We start from the raw sequence: 12,764 nt of genomic DNA, 5'->3' as shown, positions 1-12,764 counted from the left end.
AACGTAGTCTAAAGTAGTTTAGTTTACTTAATTAGCGCAAGTTCGCGTTAATTAAACTTGCTCCTAATGCAGGTTTATCAGATCAACCTATTTTGCGCTCCCCCCCCCCAAAAAAAAAAGATCCTGGATCCGCCACTGATCAGAGGCAGTTAAGTAAAAACTATTTTCAGTTCACATCTATTAACCAAACGCTTTTATATGACCCAAAAGCAATTTTTTATCGAAACATTTTAATAACTATTCGTGACCTCATAAACCGTGTGTATTCTCGTTTAATTCCCTCATGGTTAGTTCTTAGGTTAGTTATTTTAGTTACCCTGAAGCATCTTATTGACTCCAGTGGTTTCTTCATTGAATCTATAATTAAATATTTTTTTCGTTTGACAGGAGTGGACTTTATTCGCCTAAATTTATTGTTATATTTATTGCCTAAATTTATATATTAAATTTATTAACTAAATTTATTGTCTGAATAGTTTCTGTATTTTGTGAAATTAATTTTAAAGTAGCCTTTCCCTGGTTGTCAGCATTAAAGTGCCAAGGAAAGTGAAAATAAAATCTATTTAAACTGGTGAAAATTGTCAGTTTAAATTAGAAAATTTTGCGTTCAATTTTTAGTGAAAAAAAAAAAATCCCTTTGCGATTATGCCGTTTTTGCATTATGCCGATTATGCGATTATGCGGAGGCCAAGTTAAAAAAAAAAATAATACGGACGAGAAAACAGCAAAAATCAGCTAAATATGTATGGTACCAACAGGGCTGTATCCAGGATAAAATTCAAGGGGGTGGGGTATTTTTCGGCTTAAAAAATTAAAAAATGCGTCATTAAACCTTCAGATTAGGCTTTTTTTTTTACCATGAAAAACCGATTAGCTATCCCAAAAATTGAGTCTCCCCACATTTAGCCCAGCCAAAATTGATGTTTTGCAGTACAGCATTCGACACAACAGCCATATCTTAGCAAAAAATTGACGTTTTGCAGCAGAAAATAACAGAAAACACCGTTTTGCTGTAGCCCAATTTCTTTCATCACTTAAAAAGAGCACTTTCTGATATTTTAATTTCTGTCCAAATGACCCTCTTTCGGTGCATTATAGCCATTGGTTCGACAATATCACCCCCCACGGGAAAAAAAGAGAAAAAAAGAAGACATATCAGCAACATCTGCGCAAAAATTTGATTTTCCTTGTTGTCCAAAGTGGGGGACTGCACACCTCCAGTGAAGAGTTTTCGACAATGGCAGTTTTCAATTTGTGTAGGGTTTCATGCTCTTTTTCAAACTCTCAAAACTTTGTTTTGTATTTAAAAATTACTGTCCTCGTAAATCTGAATAAAAATCATAATTCTGAAGAAGTGTTACGTGAAAAATATTTGTCATGGGACAGTTATTTTTTTCATTAACCTGTATTTTTAGTTTCGACTACAATGAACTTTGTTTCGCTCTTTACTAGGCTGCAGCTATTGTTTTTTTTTGTTGTTTTTTTATTAATCCACATAACGGTAAGCTAAAAAGCTTGTCGTACAAGCTTGTTGTTACAACCATAACATATTGTCCTACTAAATATAATCAATAATTTCTACCGTAAAATTAAAAATAGAAACCTAAAAATTAATTTTTATTCTCTGCTAGACTTCAAACTTCCAATTTCTTTTTTATTCTACAAGAGGTTAGCAATCTAAAAAATAACGCCCCCGGGTGGGCTCGAACCACCAACCTTTCGGTTAACAGCCGAACGCGCTAGCCGATTGCGCCACGGAGGCCTTGCTAAACAAATATTCCAAAAAATGTATGTTTATTATCTAATTACGTAATCCTTGATCAATTTTAACTCTTTGCCATTACTCATCTAGGTAGAATTTGAACACACCACTGGACGCATCTTTTGATGCTCTTTCCAAATATAGCTTACTAACAGTAGCAGCTTTAGGGCTCATAATCTGGGGGGGTATACCATAGGAGTGTAAATACGTTAAATAAAAGGATTTAATGTAAAAAAACTGCGGAGGACACTCAGCTGCCCCCATGCCCATCACTAGAATCGCCACTGCCTACTAATCATTTTTTCGAAAATTTTAAGGTACAGGTGCATTAGATGGTCACTTCTAAAAAGTCAAGTTTGGTTAATGCTAATGAAATAAAATAAAAAAGGATGAATATGCAATAGTTTATAAACAAATTTGGGCTATATATTTGCACATTAGGAGGGGGGGGGTTAAGCATAGCATATATTAAATACGTAACCTAACCTAGGTACCCCTCCACCTAAACCCCAAAAAACAACAATTTAAATATCGTAAACGCAATGAAAACTACTCTGCATTCCATGTCTTAAGGGCTAGGCACACGTAGCTGATTTCGGGAACCGATTTCAGCAAGGGTGTATTCCACGTCGGGCGAATATAATTAATGATGTTAAGAGGCGGGGCTTAGTGACGTTTTTCGGTGATTAATCATCATTAATTACGATTAATTTATGATAATCATTAAATACGATTAATTACAAGCCTAAACCTCTAAAGCCTTGGTACATTCCTTGTCTAGAACGTAATTAATGATAATTAATCATCAAAAAACGTCACTAAGCCCCGCCTCTTACCATCATTAGTTATAATCACTCGACATGGAATACACCCTTGCTGAAATCGGTTCCTGAAATCAGCTACGTGTGCCTAGCCCTTTAATAGCATCTCTTTGAAAATAACCGGTCTCTGGCGGGTTTCGTCTGTCATTGCATGACTGGTTTCCTTGTATAGTATATAAAAGTGACCATCTAAGGCACTAGTACCAATTTTAATCCTAGATTAGAGGCTTTTATTGATCTTGGAGAATAGATGAGTTGGGTGAATAAAACGCTCGTCAATGGGTCCAGAGCATTAACGATCCCCCGCAGGTATTTTGAAGAACCCACCTTCACTCCATCCCCCTTCAAAGGACACTGAATTTGAAAACCTTTTATAATCTTTATGCTATAAAAGTGAAATCGTGAGAAATAACTCAAATGAGGCACAGAAAAAGTGCTTTGAGCCTTATACCTTCGCTGAGCCCTGATTAATAGATTTTTAAAGATTTTTACATCTTTAAATTAATATATTAAATTAAATTAATAAAATTAATTATAAAAATTAATATAAATATTAATTAATTAATATAAATTAATTATTAAATTAATAAATTAATAAATTTTAAAGATGTTTCTTGAATTTAGAAAAAAAAACATGATATGCCTTAAAATTCTACTGAAATAAAAGAATTTAAAAAAAAAAATAGAGCCAACGAAAACGAGATTGAAACCCAAAATTAAGGTAAAAGTTTGATACTCTTCTCAAATACAGGACATACGAAAGAAAGACCGCATTGAAATCTCAAAGACGGTATTGATAAACAGGTTTCCGCTCCATAGCGGGATATTATGCAGCAATATTATACAACTAAATGGGATATTTAGTTGTTGTATAGTTGTTCTTTTTCTGATGAATATTTTTTGTTCTATTTTTTGTTTTGTGTTTTGCAGTGTTGCTGTTTGAGCTGTCATTTCTTGTGTTTGTTTTGCGATAAGCCTATGGCTTCCTCCTTTATTGAATAAAATAAATAAGTAAATAGATAATGAGATACTGCTCAGTCCTTGACAAAGATTTAAGCTTTAGTTTTTATGGGTTTAGGGGGAATAAAGGCAGCTAGGTTAGGTTAGATTACGTATTTAATACATGTTATGCTTTACCAACACCCCTACACCCCTAATATATAAATATATAGTCCAAATTTGTTCAAAACTCAAAGATTCGAGTTTTCAAAGACTCAAAATGGGCTTTGGCACTCAAGTCTAAAATCAAACTATTTCCTCTTCATTATGATATAGATGGCGTTTTCGCACTCACAGTTAAAACAGGGCTTCGACTTCTCATTTTTTCCCATGAGATCTCATATTTTCTGCAGATTTTTCATTTTAAAAAAATGTCTCATTGCCCTAAATACTTAGAAGAATTAACGTTTTTTCTCATATTTTTGTATATTACTTTAAACAAAGTATAATAGTTGTTGATTTCCACATCCAGAAATCCAGACATGCACTACAGTTGCTAACAGGTAAAACTCGGATAATATTAACATTTGTGCCATCGCTAGCTCCAAACAACAACAAGTATTTTTCAAACGAAAGTAAGAAAGGACGTTAAAACTTCAAATGAACCCGGATTATTCTGTTTATGAAGAGGGCTCTCCACTCCTAGACCCCCCACACCTTATGTTAATATTTTTTCGTCCTAATTCTTAACAAACGACTGATTCAACACAAAGTCCCTTGAATTGGAGTATTTTCAAGTATTATAAAACTTTAGCGTAAAGAGTGGGGGTTGAGAATTGGGCAGCTCCCCTCATACAAAGAATTATTTCTGATCGTTTCAAGTTCTAATGTCGCTCCTTACTTTCAATGGATAGAACTAATTTTCTTGTATTTAATTTCTTTTCGGGTTTTAATCATTTCCAGGCATATCCAAGATATGGTTGGGGCCAACCCCCTCAGGGGTTGGGGCCTTGACATCATGTTCGAGGGGTTTCAGGCTATTTTTGGAAGTTTCCGTAAATTTATTTGAGCAATAAACTTTTACTGATTTTACGATTAATTACAATTTAATCGAAATTACGATTTTACGATTTACGTTTTACGATTAATTATACCGATTTCACCTCTTATGTTTTTACCTTTTTACCTTTAACGATTAATCGAAATTATAGTTACCAATCCTGAATCGGTTTCATATGTCGATTCTTTCTCACTTGACAATTCTTTTCTTCAAAATACGTTTTTAAATTTTCGGTTACTATGGGCTGCAACTCGTTCTTAACTAGGTTACAGAGGACGCTGCAACCATGATGATTTTACAATATTCCCTGGGAAGGTATTTATGACTAAATTTGGAAGAGTTTACTCAATCCTCGGCACTATCTGCAAGTATGTATGTTAGAACTTTCTATGTTAAATTAAAACAATGACTTACTCAATTTTTGCAAAGCTATGCACTCTTATGAGAGCAATCTCAACATAAAGTTTGCATACAAGATCCGGAATTTGGGAGATTTTGCAAAGCCAATTCTTCGACGTTTCTGAAGCCCCTTGCGACACAAAGTTCTCTTTCTGATGACCAGTGCTGCAAAAGTAAAACAATAGTTATTCAAATTCGAGAAAAAACTGACATACTTAAAAATAAATATACTTAAAAATATGCTTAAAGTACTTAAAACAAAGTATAAATATAAGTATAAAAAAAATACAAGTATAAAGTATAAAAATAGGTATACTTAAAACAAATCATAATATAAGTATAAAAATAAAGTATATAAGTATAATAGAAGTATAAGTATATATAAGTATAAATTAATGTATTTATAATGTTAATACAAGTGTAAAATACTAAAATAAGTATACTTAAACATAAGTATATACTAAAAATATACTTAAAACAAAGTATAAAATAAGCATAAAAATAAAGTATAAAATAGAAACATAAAAGAAGTATAAGTATATATAAGTATCAAGTAATATACTTATAATGTAAATATAAATACAAGTATAAAGTATAAAAATATGTATACTTAAACATAAGGATAAACATCAAAAACCAGCAACAATAAAACTGTATGTTTAAATAATGAACGTAAAAATCAAAGAACTCAAGAAAACATTGTGAACTTAGAACTTAAGAAAATACCGTGAGATTTGTTTATTTTTTGACACGGAAGAAACATGAGCTGAAAAAAATCTTTGGATTTCACCTTATCACCTCTTTCAAATTCTTGTATAAATGTTACGAGTCCATTCCACTCATTCTCTTCAAATCTTTTTTTGTTACTATTTTCTTCAATTCTACTCATTTAATGATTCAAAACTTAAATAAACAGAAACAATTATTAATTAATAAAGGAAACCTCAAACGATTAGAAATTAAAATCAGATGAAACATAAAAATAACACATACTATGTCAGACTAATAAATGAAATCTAAAAGAACAGAAGCTCGAAATCAATAATATAGACAAATTTAAAATTAATAGAAATCACCTCAAACAGGAGTAGGGATACCCCCCCCCCTGCCCACCTAAAGGCTAGGGCGTCATTTTCAAATTATTGAGAACAGTTTGTATTGTGGTTTTTATTTGCCATAACACAAACAAGAACAGAACAGAAAATGATATCACAAAGCTAATCAAGTTTCAAAATAAGAGTGCTGCTACGCTCTCCCAAACCCTATAAATAGATGGCGTGTCCTTTGTGATATAACAATAGGCATTTCGAATGCGTATGAATGAAATGTGTGACAGTATGTGACAACAAAAAATATTTAACAATTTTGAATGACAATATATGGGCTATTTTATTTTTCGTTACATCGACTATGAATATTTTGGTAATTTTTTGTAGTAAACACTGTACAGGAGTTTCACAATCTTTATACCTTTTTCTTTTTCCTCTTTTTTCTCTTCTCCTTTTTTCTCTGTCTGGCCCCTATTGCACCTAGTTATTTTTAGTTATCTTTAGCACTCTCATAACATTTCAATGCTCCAAACTCGTTTTCTTGGATTTCACTTGTGGGACATTTGATTTTCTGCTGTTTTTTTCTGATCGTCTTAGGTTTTAATATGGCTCTTTACTTTTCTTTAAAAAATTTTTTTTTTGGAAAATCCTTATTCTAATCTAATCGCATTTTTAATTGAAATAGTTTCATTATTAGTTTCTATCAGGAATATTTGACAAGTTTTTTTTCAGTTTTTTTTCAGTGTAAGAATTTAAAATGCTGGGCAAAATTTCAATATCCAGTCAAAATTTTCAATCAGCAGTAGTTTAAAATTTTTTTAATAATAGTTTGACTTTAGGATTGAATTTCAATCCTATAATCCGAAATGAATATTTCGACCCTATATCCAAGGGCTGTCCCCAGCAAAACAAATGACGAAAAAAACAATATAAAAAAAACTTGAATTAAAATTCAATTGTTAAAACTAAACAAAAATTTTCAAAACAGCCCTAGCACCATTACTTCAAGGAAGTTCAACCAGGGTACATCAAGCGAAGAAAAAAAAAAACAAAAAAAAAAACAGTTCATTAAAATGGAATAAGAAACACTTACAGACAAGCTCTTAAAGCTAATCTAGCCTTTTTGGCAGCCAGCCTAGAAGGTCTATCTGTAACAGGTTGAGTAGAATTGTTTACTATTTTTTTTTAATATAATTAGTCAAATCATTTCTAATTAAATTTGTATATAAGGCATTAAGGGAATATTACCCCAAATCCCTATTTAAAGAAGTATTACTATAATATTGCTTTTCAATATTATAAAAGTAATTTTAATACTAAAATTACTATAATTTTTTTAATAATACAATTTTTTAATAATAATATTTTTATAATTTTTTTAATTTTTTTTCAATAATATATTTATTAAAAAAATATATCCCAGGAGGGCTAAAACCCTCCTGGCCCCATCCTGTAGACACCTTATATATACATGGTGTATATATATACATATATGTATATACATTATATTTATTGTATATATACATATATGTATATGTATACACACATATTAAAACAATATATTCCAGGAGGGCTGAAACCCTCCTGTTCCCATCCTGTAGACACCTTATATATACATGGTGTATAATACATACATATATATATATATATATATATATATATATATATATATATATATATATATATATATATATATATATATATATATATATATATATATATATATACAATATATTTTTTGTATATATACATATATGTATATGTATGTATACATATTAAAACAATATATTCCAGGAGGGCTGAAACCCTCCTGGTCCCATCCTGTAGACACCTTATATATACATGGTGTATATATATATACATATACAAGGTGTATATATATACATATATACACCTCATATATACCTCGAATATACATGTATCCTAACACAACATTTATTGAAATAACCTATTTATAGGTTATTTACAATAACCTATATGAAATGAAATACAAATAAATTGTATTTCAAGGTCACTTATTAAAAATGGGTCTGCTTTGCTGTCTTAAACAAAATGGACGACGCGAATCAATAGCCCCAGATCTTTTCCCTTATTTTTTGCCTCAATTGATATTCTCTTGGTCCTGAAATTTCAATTGTGTCTAAATGGCCTGGAATTCTAATGTAAATCGGAAAAAAAAGGAAGCAAAAATGTAAAAGGAAAAAAGGTAAAAAGGGGGCAACAATGTAAAATGAAAAATAAGTAAAAAAGAAGGCAAAATGTAAAAGGAAAAAAAGGTAAAAAGGAGGCAAAAATGTAAAATGAAAAAGGTAAAAAATGAGGCAAAAATGTAAAAAGAAACAAAGGTAAAAAAGGAAGCAAAAATGTAAAAGGAAAAAAGGTGATAAAGGAGGCAAAAATGTAAAAGTAAAAAAGGTTAAAAAGGAGGCAAAAATGTAAAAGGAAAAAAAGGTAAAAAGGAGGCAAAAATGTAAAATGAAAAAAAGGTAAAAAAGGAGGCAAAAATGTAAAAAAAAGTTAAAAAAGGAGGCAAAAATTTAAAAGGAAAAAAAGGTAAAAAGGAGGCAAAAATTTAAAAGGAAAAAAAAAGGTAAAAAAGTAGGCAAAAATTTAAAAGGAAAAAAAGGTAAAAAAGTAGGCAAAAATGTAAAAGTAAAAAAAAGGTAGAAAAGGAGTCAAAAATGTAAAATGAAAAAAAAAGTAGAAAAGGAGGCAAAAATGTAAAAGGAAAAAAAAGCTAAAAAAGGAGGCAACAATCGATATTCCAAACGTATTGTTCTCGTTAAGGTCCCTTTCATTCAGTCTATCTAGGGAAGGTTTAACATTGAATAGAGAAGACTATGCTTAGCTTGTTTTGGGGTATCATGAATCCGATGTAACCTTTTTGTTTCTTCCTAGCCTCCTTTTGCTGAACATATATGCTCAATAAGTTGTACCCGACAGGAGACAAAGCAAACTTGAATCTATTTAGGGCGTCATGAAGCCCTTCATAGGGCTTAATTAGCCCTATTTTAGGGATATCCTGAATTAAGGATGTCACATAATTTTCTTCCATTGCTTTTGTCTTTATTTACGTCCCCATGTCTCTATCTACATAACCTGCAAGTCAGAGGCAATCTTAAAAAACTAAACTTGTTGGCCACGTTTTGGGTGCCACATATCGATACTACCACTCTTCAGAATACTTTTATTTCTAATTAGTTCGACAGACAGCCTATAGGCTAGCTGCCTATCAGAGATAAAAGAAAAAATTGTGCGCATTTTTGAGCGTCCCGAACACATACAACTAAAATTAGTTTTAACTTTATTTCGGCATGGAGGGTCCACAACGCCAAGAAACTTTTGAGTGTCATTTTCAAGCCGATGAGAGAGACAAAATTTAGGGCCCTGTTTTGAGCTTCCTGAATCTTTTAGTTTGAAATTATCAAAAACACTCGAACTGAAGTGGGGTGGGGGAACAAAAGTGTTATAAGTCCTAGATGATAAAAAACACAGGTTTATGCCTATTTTTGGGTGAAACTACTTTGTTCAATTTTTATGATGAATAAAGGTCTCATTTCTCCAGAAGCTACAAAGAATTAGTTTCAAATTCTTCAGAAAAAGTTGCCAGTCTTTTTCCAGACAATCAATTTTTCTGGAGACAAAAATGTTTTGGTACTCTTATAAATATTCCTAAAGCATAATATTTGGAGGCCCTTTGCCCTCTCCAAATCCTCCATAAAATTTATAACTCGATCCTCCTAATCGTTCTCGAGATAGAAAGATACACTGTTTTGATAGCCTGGGTGAATATACTATCTTTTGATTTTCTTCACTACTTCACCATCGATAGGCTTCAAATTCCACTGGCACTAACAGTCCAAAAACTTCTATGCAGATCTGAATACATATTGGTTGCCTCCAAATCTATTCCTTCCAACAAAATGAAGACCCTTTGCCCTCCAACACTCCAAAAGTTTCAGCTCAATACACAAAAGTGCTTCCCGAGATGTTGTAGATATGCCATTTTGATAGCCTGGATATATAGTTTATTTCGCCTTACCCCTGTCCCTCCCCCAATTTTAGATCCACGTCAAACTGGCCTTCCCGCATACCCCTGAGAATACAAAATTGATCTCCCAAGCTGTTCCTGAGATAGTGCAGATATGCTCTTTTGATGACCTGAGTATATGTTATTTCTTTCGGTCTACATCACTACTTCACAATGAATGGATTCTAGTCCCACAGGGGCTCCAGGTGGCAAGAATTTTAAATATATAAGGGACCAAAACCTTCAGATATTTTCCTCAGCCTCCTTTCCCGAAGTCAGTATTCAAGTTCCATTTATGCCCCCACCCCCTCAAACACTCCCTGAAAGTTTCAAATTGACCCCCAATGCCATTCCTAGGATACTGAAGATACCATGTTTGATCGCCTGGCAACATAGTGTCTTTTGATTTACATTGCTACTTAACCATGGACACATTACAGGTCCCAAAGGGGCTTATAGTGCGTAAAGTTTAGGTGGAGTGGAACAAAGAATTTTAGCATCCCTCCCAAGTAAAATTTGAGGTGCGCTTGGCTCCCTAACACTGCTTCAACTTGACAACTTCATCCATTCCTAAGCTACTGCAGATAGACTTTTTCTTTAAACTGGTACCACATAGCGCCGTTTTAATTACTATGCTTCTTAGACGAATAGAAACTAACTTCTATAGCGGTTGATAGCTCAAGAAGGCTTAAGCAGACCGAGGACATAAAATTTTCAGCCCCTCCTCCCTTCCCCCAACACTGATTTAAAGTCCCCTTGCCCCCCGCAATATCTGAAAGCTTCATCTGCATCCGCCAATCCGTTCCCAAGACATTTTAGATATGCTACTGTGATGACCAGGATACATAGGCCGATAGTGGCTTTAGATTTACCTCCACCCCTCCCACAATACAATTTCAGTTGCAATTTGCCCCAGCAGCCCCTTTGAAGTTTCAACTGGATCTACCAAGGCGTTCCTGAGATATTGTGGATATTCTATATAACCTACATACTAAAAACGGGAAAATATCCAAAAAAATCAGCATAAACAAAATTTTCATAGTTTTTATGATAGTGACAGGATCATTTGTGGCAAATTTATGATAATATAATAGTTGTATAATATTATATACATTATTTAATAACTATGACAATCTTTTGATGACGTAGCTGACACTAAAAAAAGGTTGAATTTATGCTTAGGCAACATCCTTTTGCACAGACTCCATGGTTTTGGCTTACATCAGTTTAGTTATATTGTATTCCTTACAAATGTTGTCTTTATTTTCACTAATATTGCCATAATTTTAGAAAAAGAGAGGGGGGGGGGATACCAGAACAGATTCCTGGGGAGGGTGATCTGAAAAAAATCAGAAAAGATTAAAGTTGCATGCAGGTATGATTAAGGAATTATACCTGTATTATAATCTGTGCAAAAAAAAAAATAAAATAAAATAAAATACAAAGAACAATTGTGAGAAACTTCAAATATTGAATAAACATAATACATAAAATATTTTATGATACGTAATATAACAAACCAATTAAAAGAGGATAGACAACCTCTGTAGGTTTAAATAATGCATCATGGTTACTGAAGCAGTTGTTTAATGTCAAACTAATAAAAAAGACTGTTGATAAAGCAGTCTATATTTCATGTTCATTGCAGAAAAAAAGATTAACTCTAAGAAAAAAAAATGTATCCATTATAGTACAAAACCAGAAAAATTCATTTTAGTTTCATGTTTCTTCCGAAGTTCATTATCATTCATTTTCTTATTTCCATCATTTCTATCATTTTATCATTTATCATTTCTATCATCTTCTATCATTTATTTTCTTACCTTCCTTTTATTTTATATTTATATTTGAATTTTATCAGGGATGATAGTGGTCAAATATGGCTCTGAAGCATGGGCGCTCCGAAAAGTGGATGAAGATTTGCTAGATGTTTTCCAGAGAAATTTGCCCATAGATTATTTTGGGTACCCGGCTTACTGATTGTATTCCAAACAGTACGTTGTACAGACAACGTGGTTCAATTCCGCTTTCTAGGGCTATAATGAAAGAAAGTTTGAGATGGCTAGGACACGTTCTGGAGATAAGGATAACAGATTGCCAATGATTGCCCTTTCCGGCCAACCACCTAGGGCTAAACGGAAAGCAGGTTGTCAGCGGTTGGGGTGGGGGGATGTCGTAGAGAAAGATTTAAGGTAAATGGAAACTTCCTGGGACGATGTAAAGAAGAAAGCTTTGAATAGATTAGGATGGAGGAGGAGCATGCGTAGCTGTGCTGGTCTTAGGCGGCTTGGTGATGCGGTGAGTTGTTCATAGTATTAGTAGTAGTATTTGAATTTTATAATATTTTTACTGAATTAAACTTGTATTTCTAATTGACACACCTTCATAGTGTTACATTTATCTTTATGTAGTAGTATACTTTTTTATTATATATCATATATTAATATCACGTATCATAATATATCCATCTATATTATAATTTTAATTTATATCGAATTTAAATCTTAAAGAAATTTGAAAAAATACGGAAAAATACAAAAAAATATGTAAAATAATTAAATAATGAAAACGATGATGATTTTTAGACAATAGGAAAAAATTCTACTAACTGAAAATTCTCTTCGTTTTGGTTTCTTCATGGTTTCTTAATATTTATTTTTCCTTTATATTTGTTTTTCTGTTAAATTTGGGGCAGCTTATATTA

At 32.2% G+C, this 12,764-nt stretch overlaps 1 protein-coding gene and 1 non-coding gene across 3 annotated transcripts in view; both read right to left on the bottom strand.

Annotated features, from left to right (window-relative positions):
- Window positions 1-12,764, bottom strand: part of LOC148941878 (VPS35 endosomal protein-sorting factor-like) — an 86,344-nt gene that overhangs the window by 53,432 nt on the left and 20,148 nt on the right. For both annotated transcript variants that reach the window (XM_089102845.1, XM_089102844.1), the window contains exon 3: window positions 4,997-5,146. In XM_089102845.1, the coding sequence (XP_088958971.1) occupies window positions 4,997-5,146 (150 nt within the window). The remainder of the gene's footprint in view (window positions 1-4,996; window positions 5,147-12,764) is intronic.
- TRNAN-GUU (transfer RNA asparagine (anticodon GUU)) lies at window positions 1,689-1,762 on the bottom strand. Its single transcript has one exon. It is a non-coding gene; the product is annotated as a tRNA-Asn (tRNA).

Source organism: Artemia sp. Qi Xiang Cuo, chromosome 17, assembly GCF_049724085.1.
Source record: "Artemia sp. Qi Xiang Cuo chromosome 17, ASM4972408v1, whole genome shotgun sequence".
Lineage (NCBI taxonomy): Eukaryota > Metazoa > Arthropoda > Branchiopoda > Anostraca > Artemiidae > Artemia > Artemia sp. Qi Xiang Cuo.
Note: the sequence above shows the minus strand (reverse complement) of the source record. Positions and strands in the feature narration are given on the sequence as shown.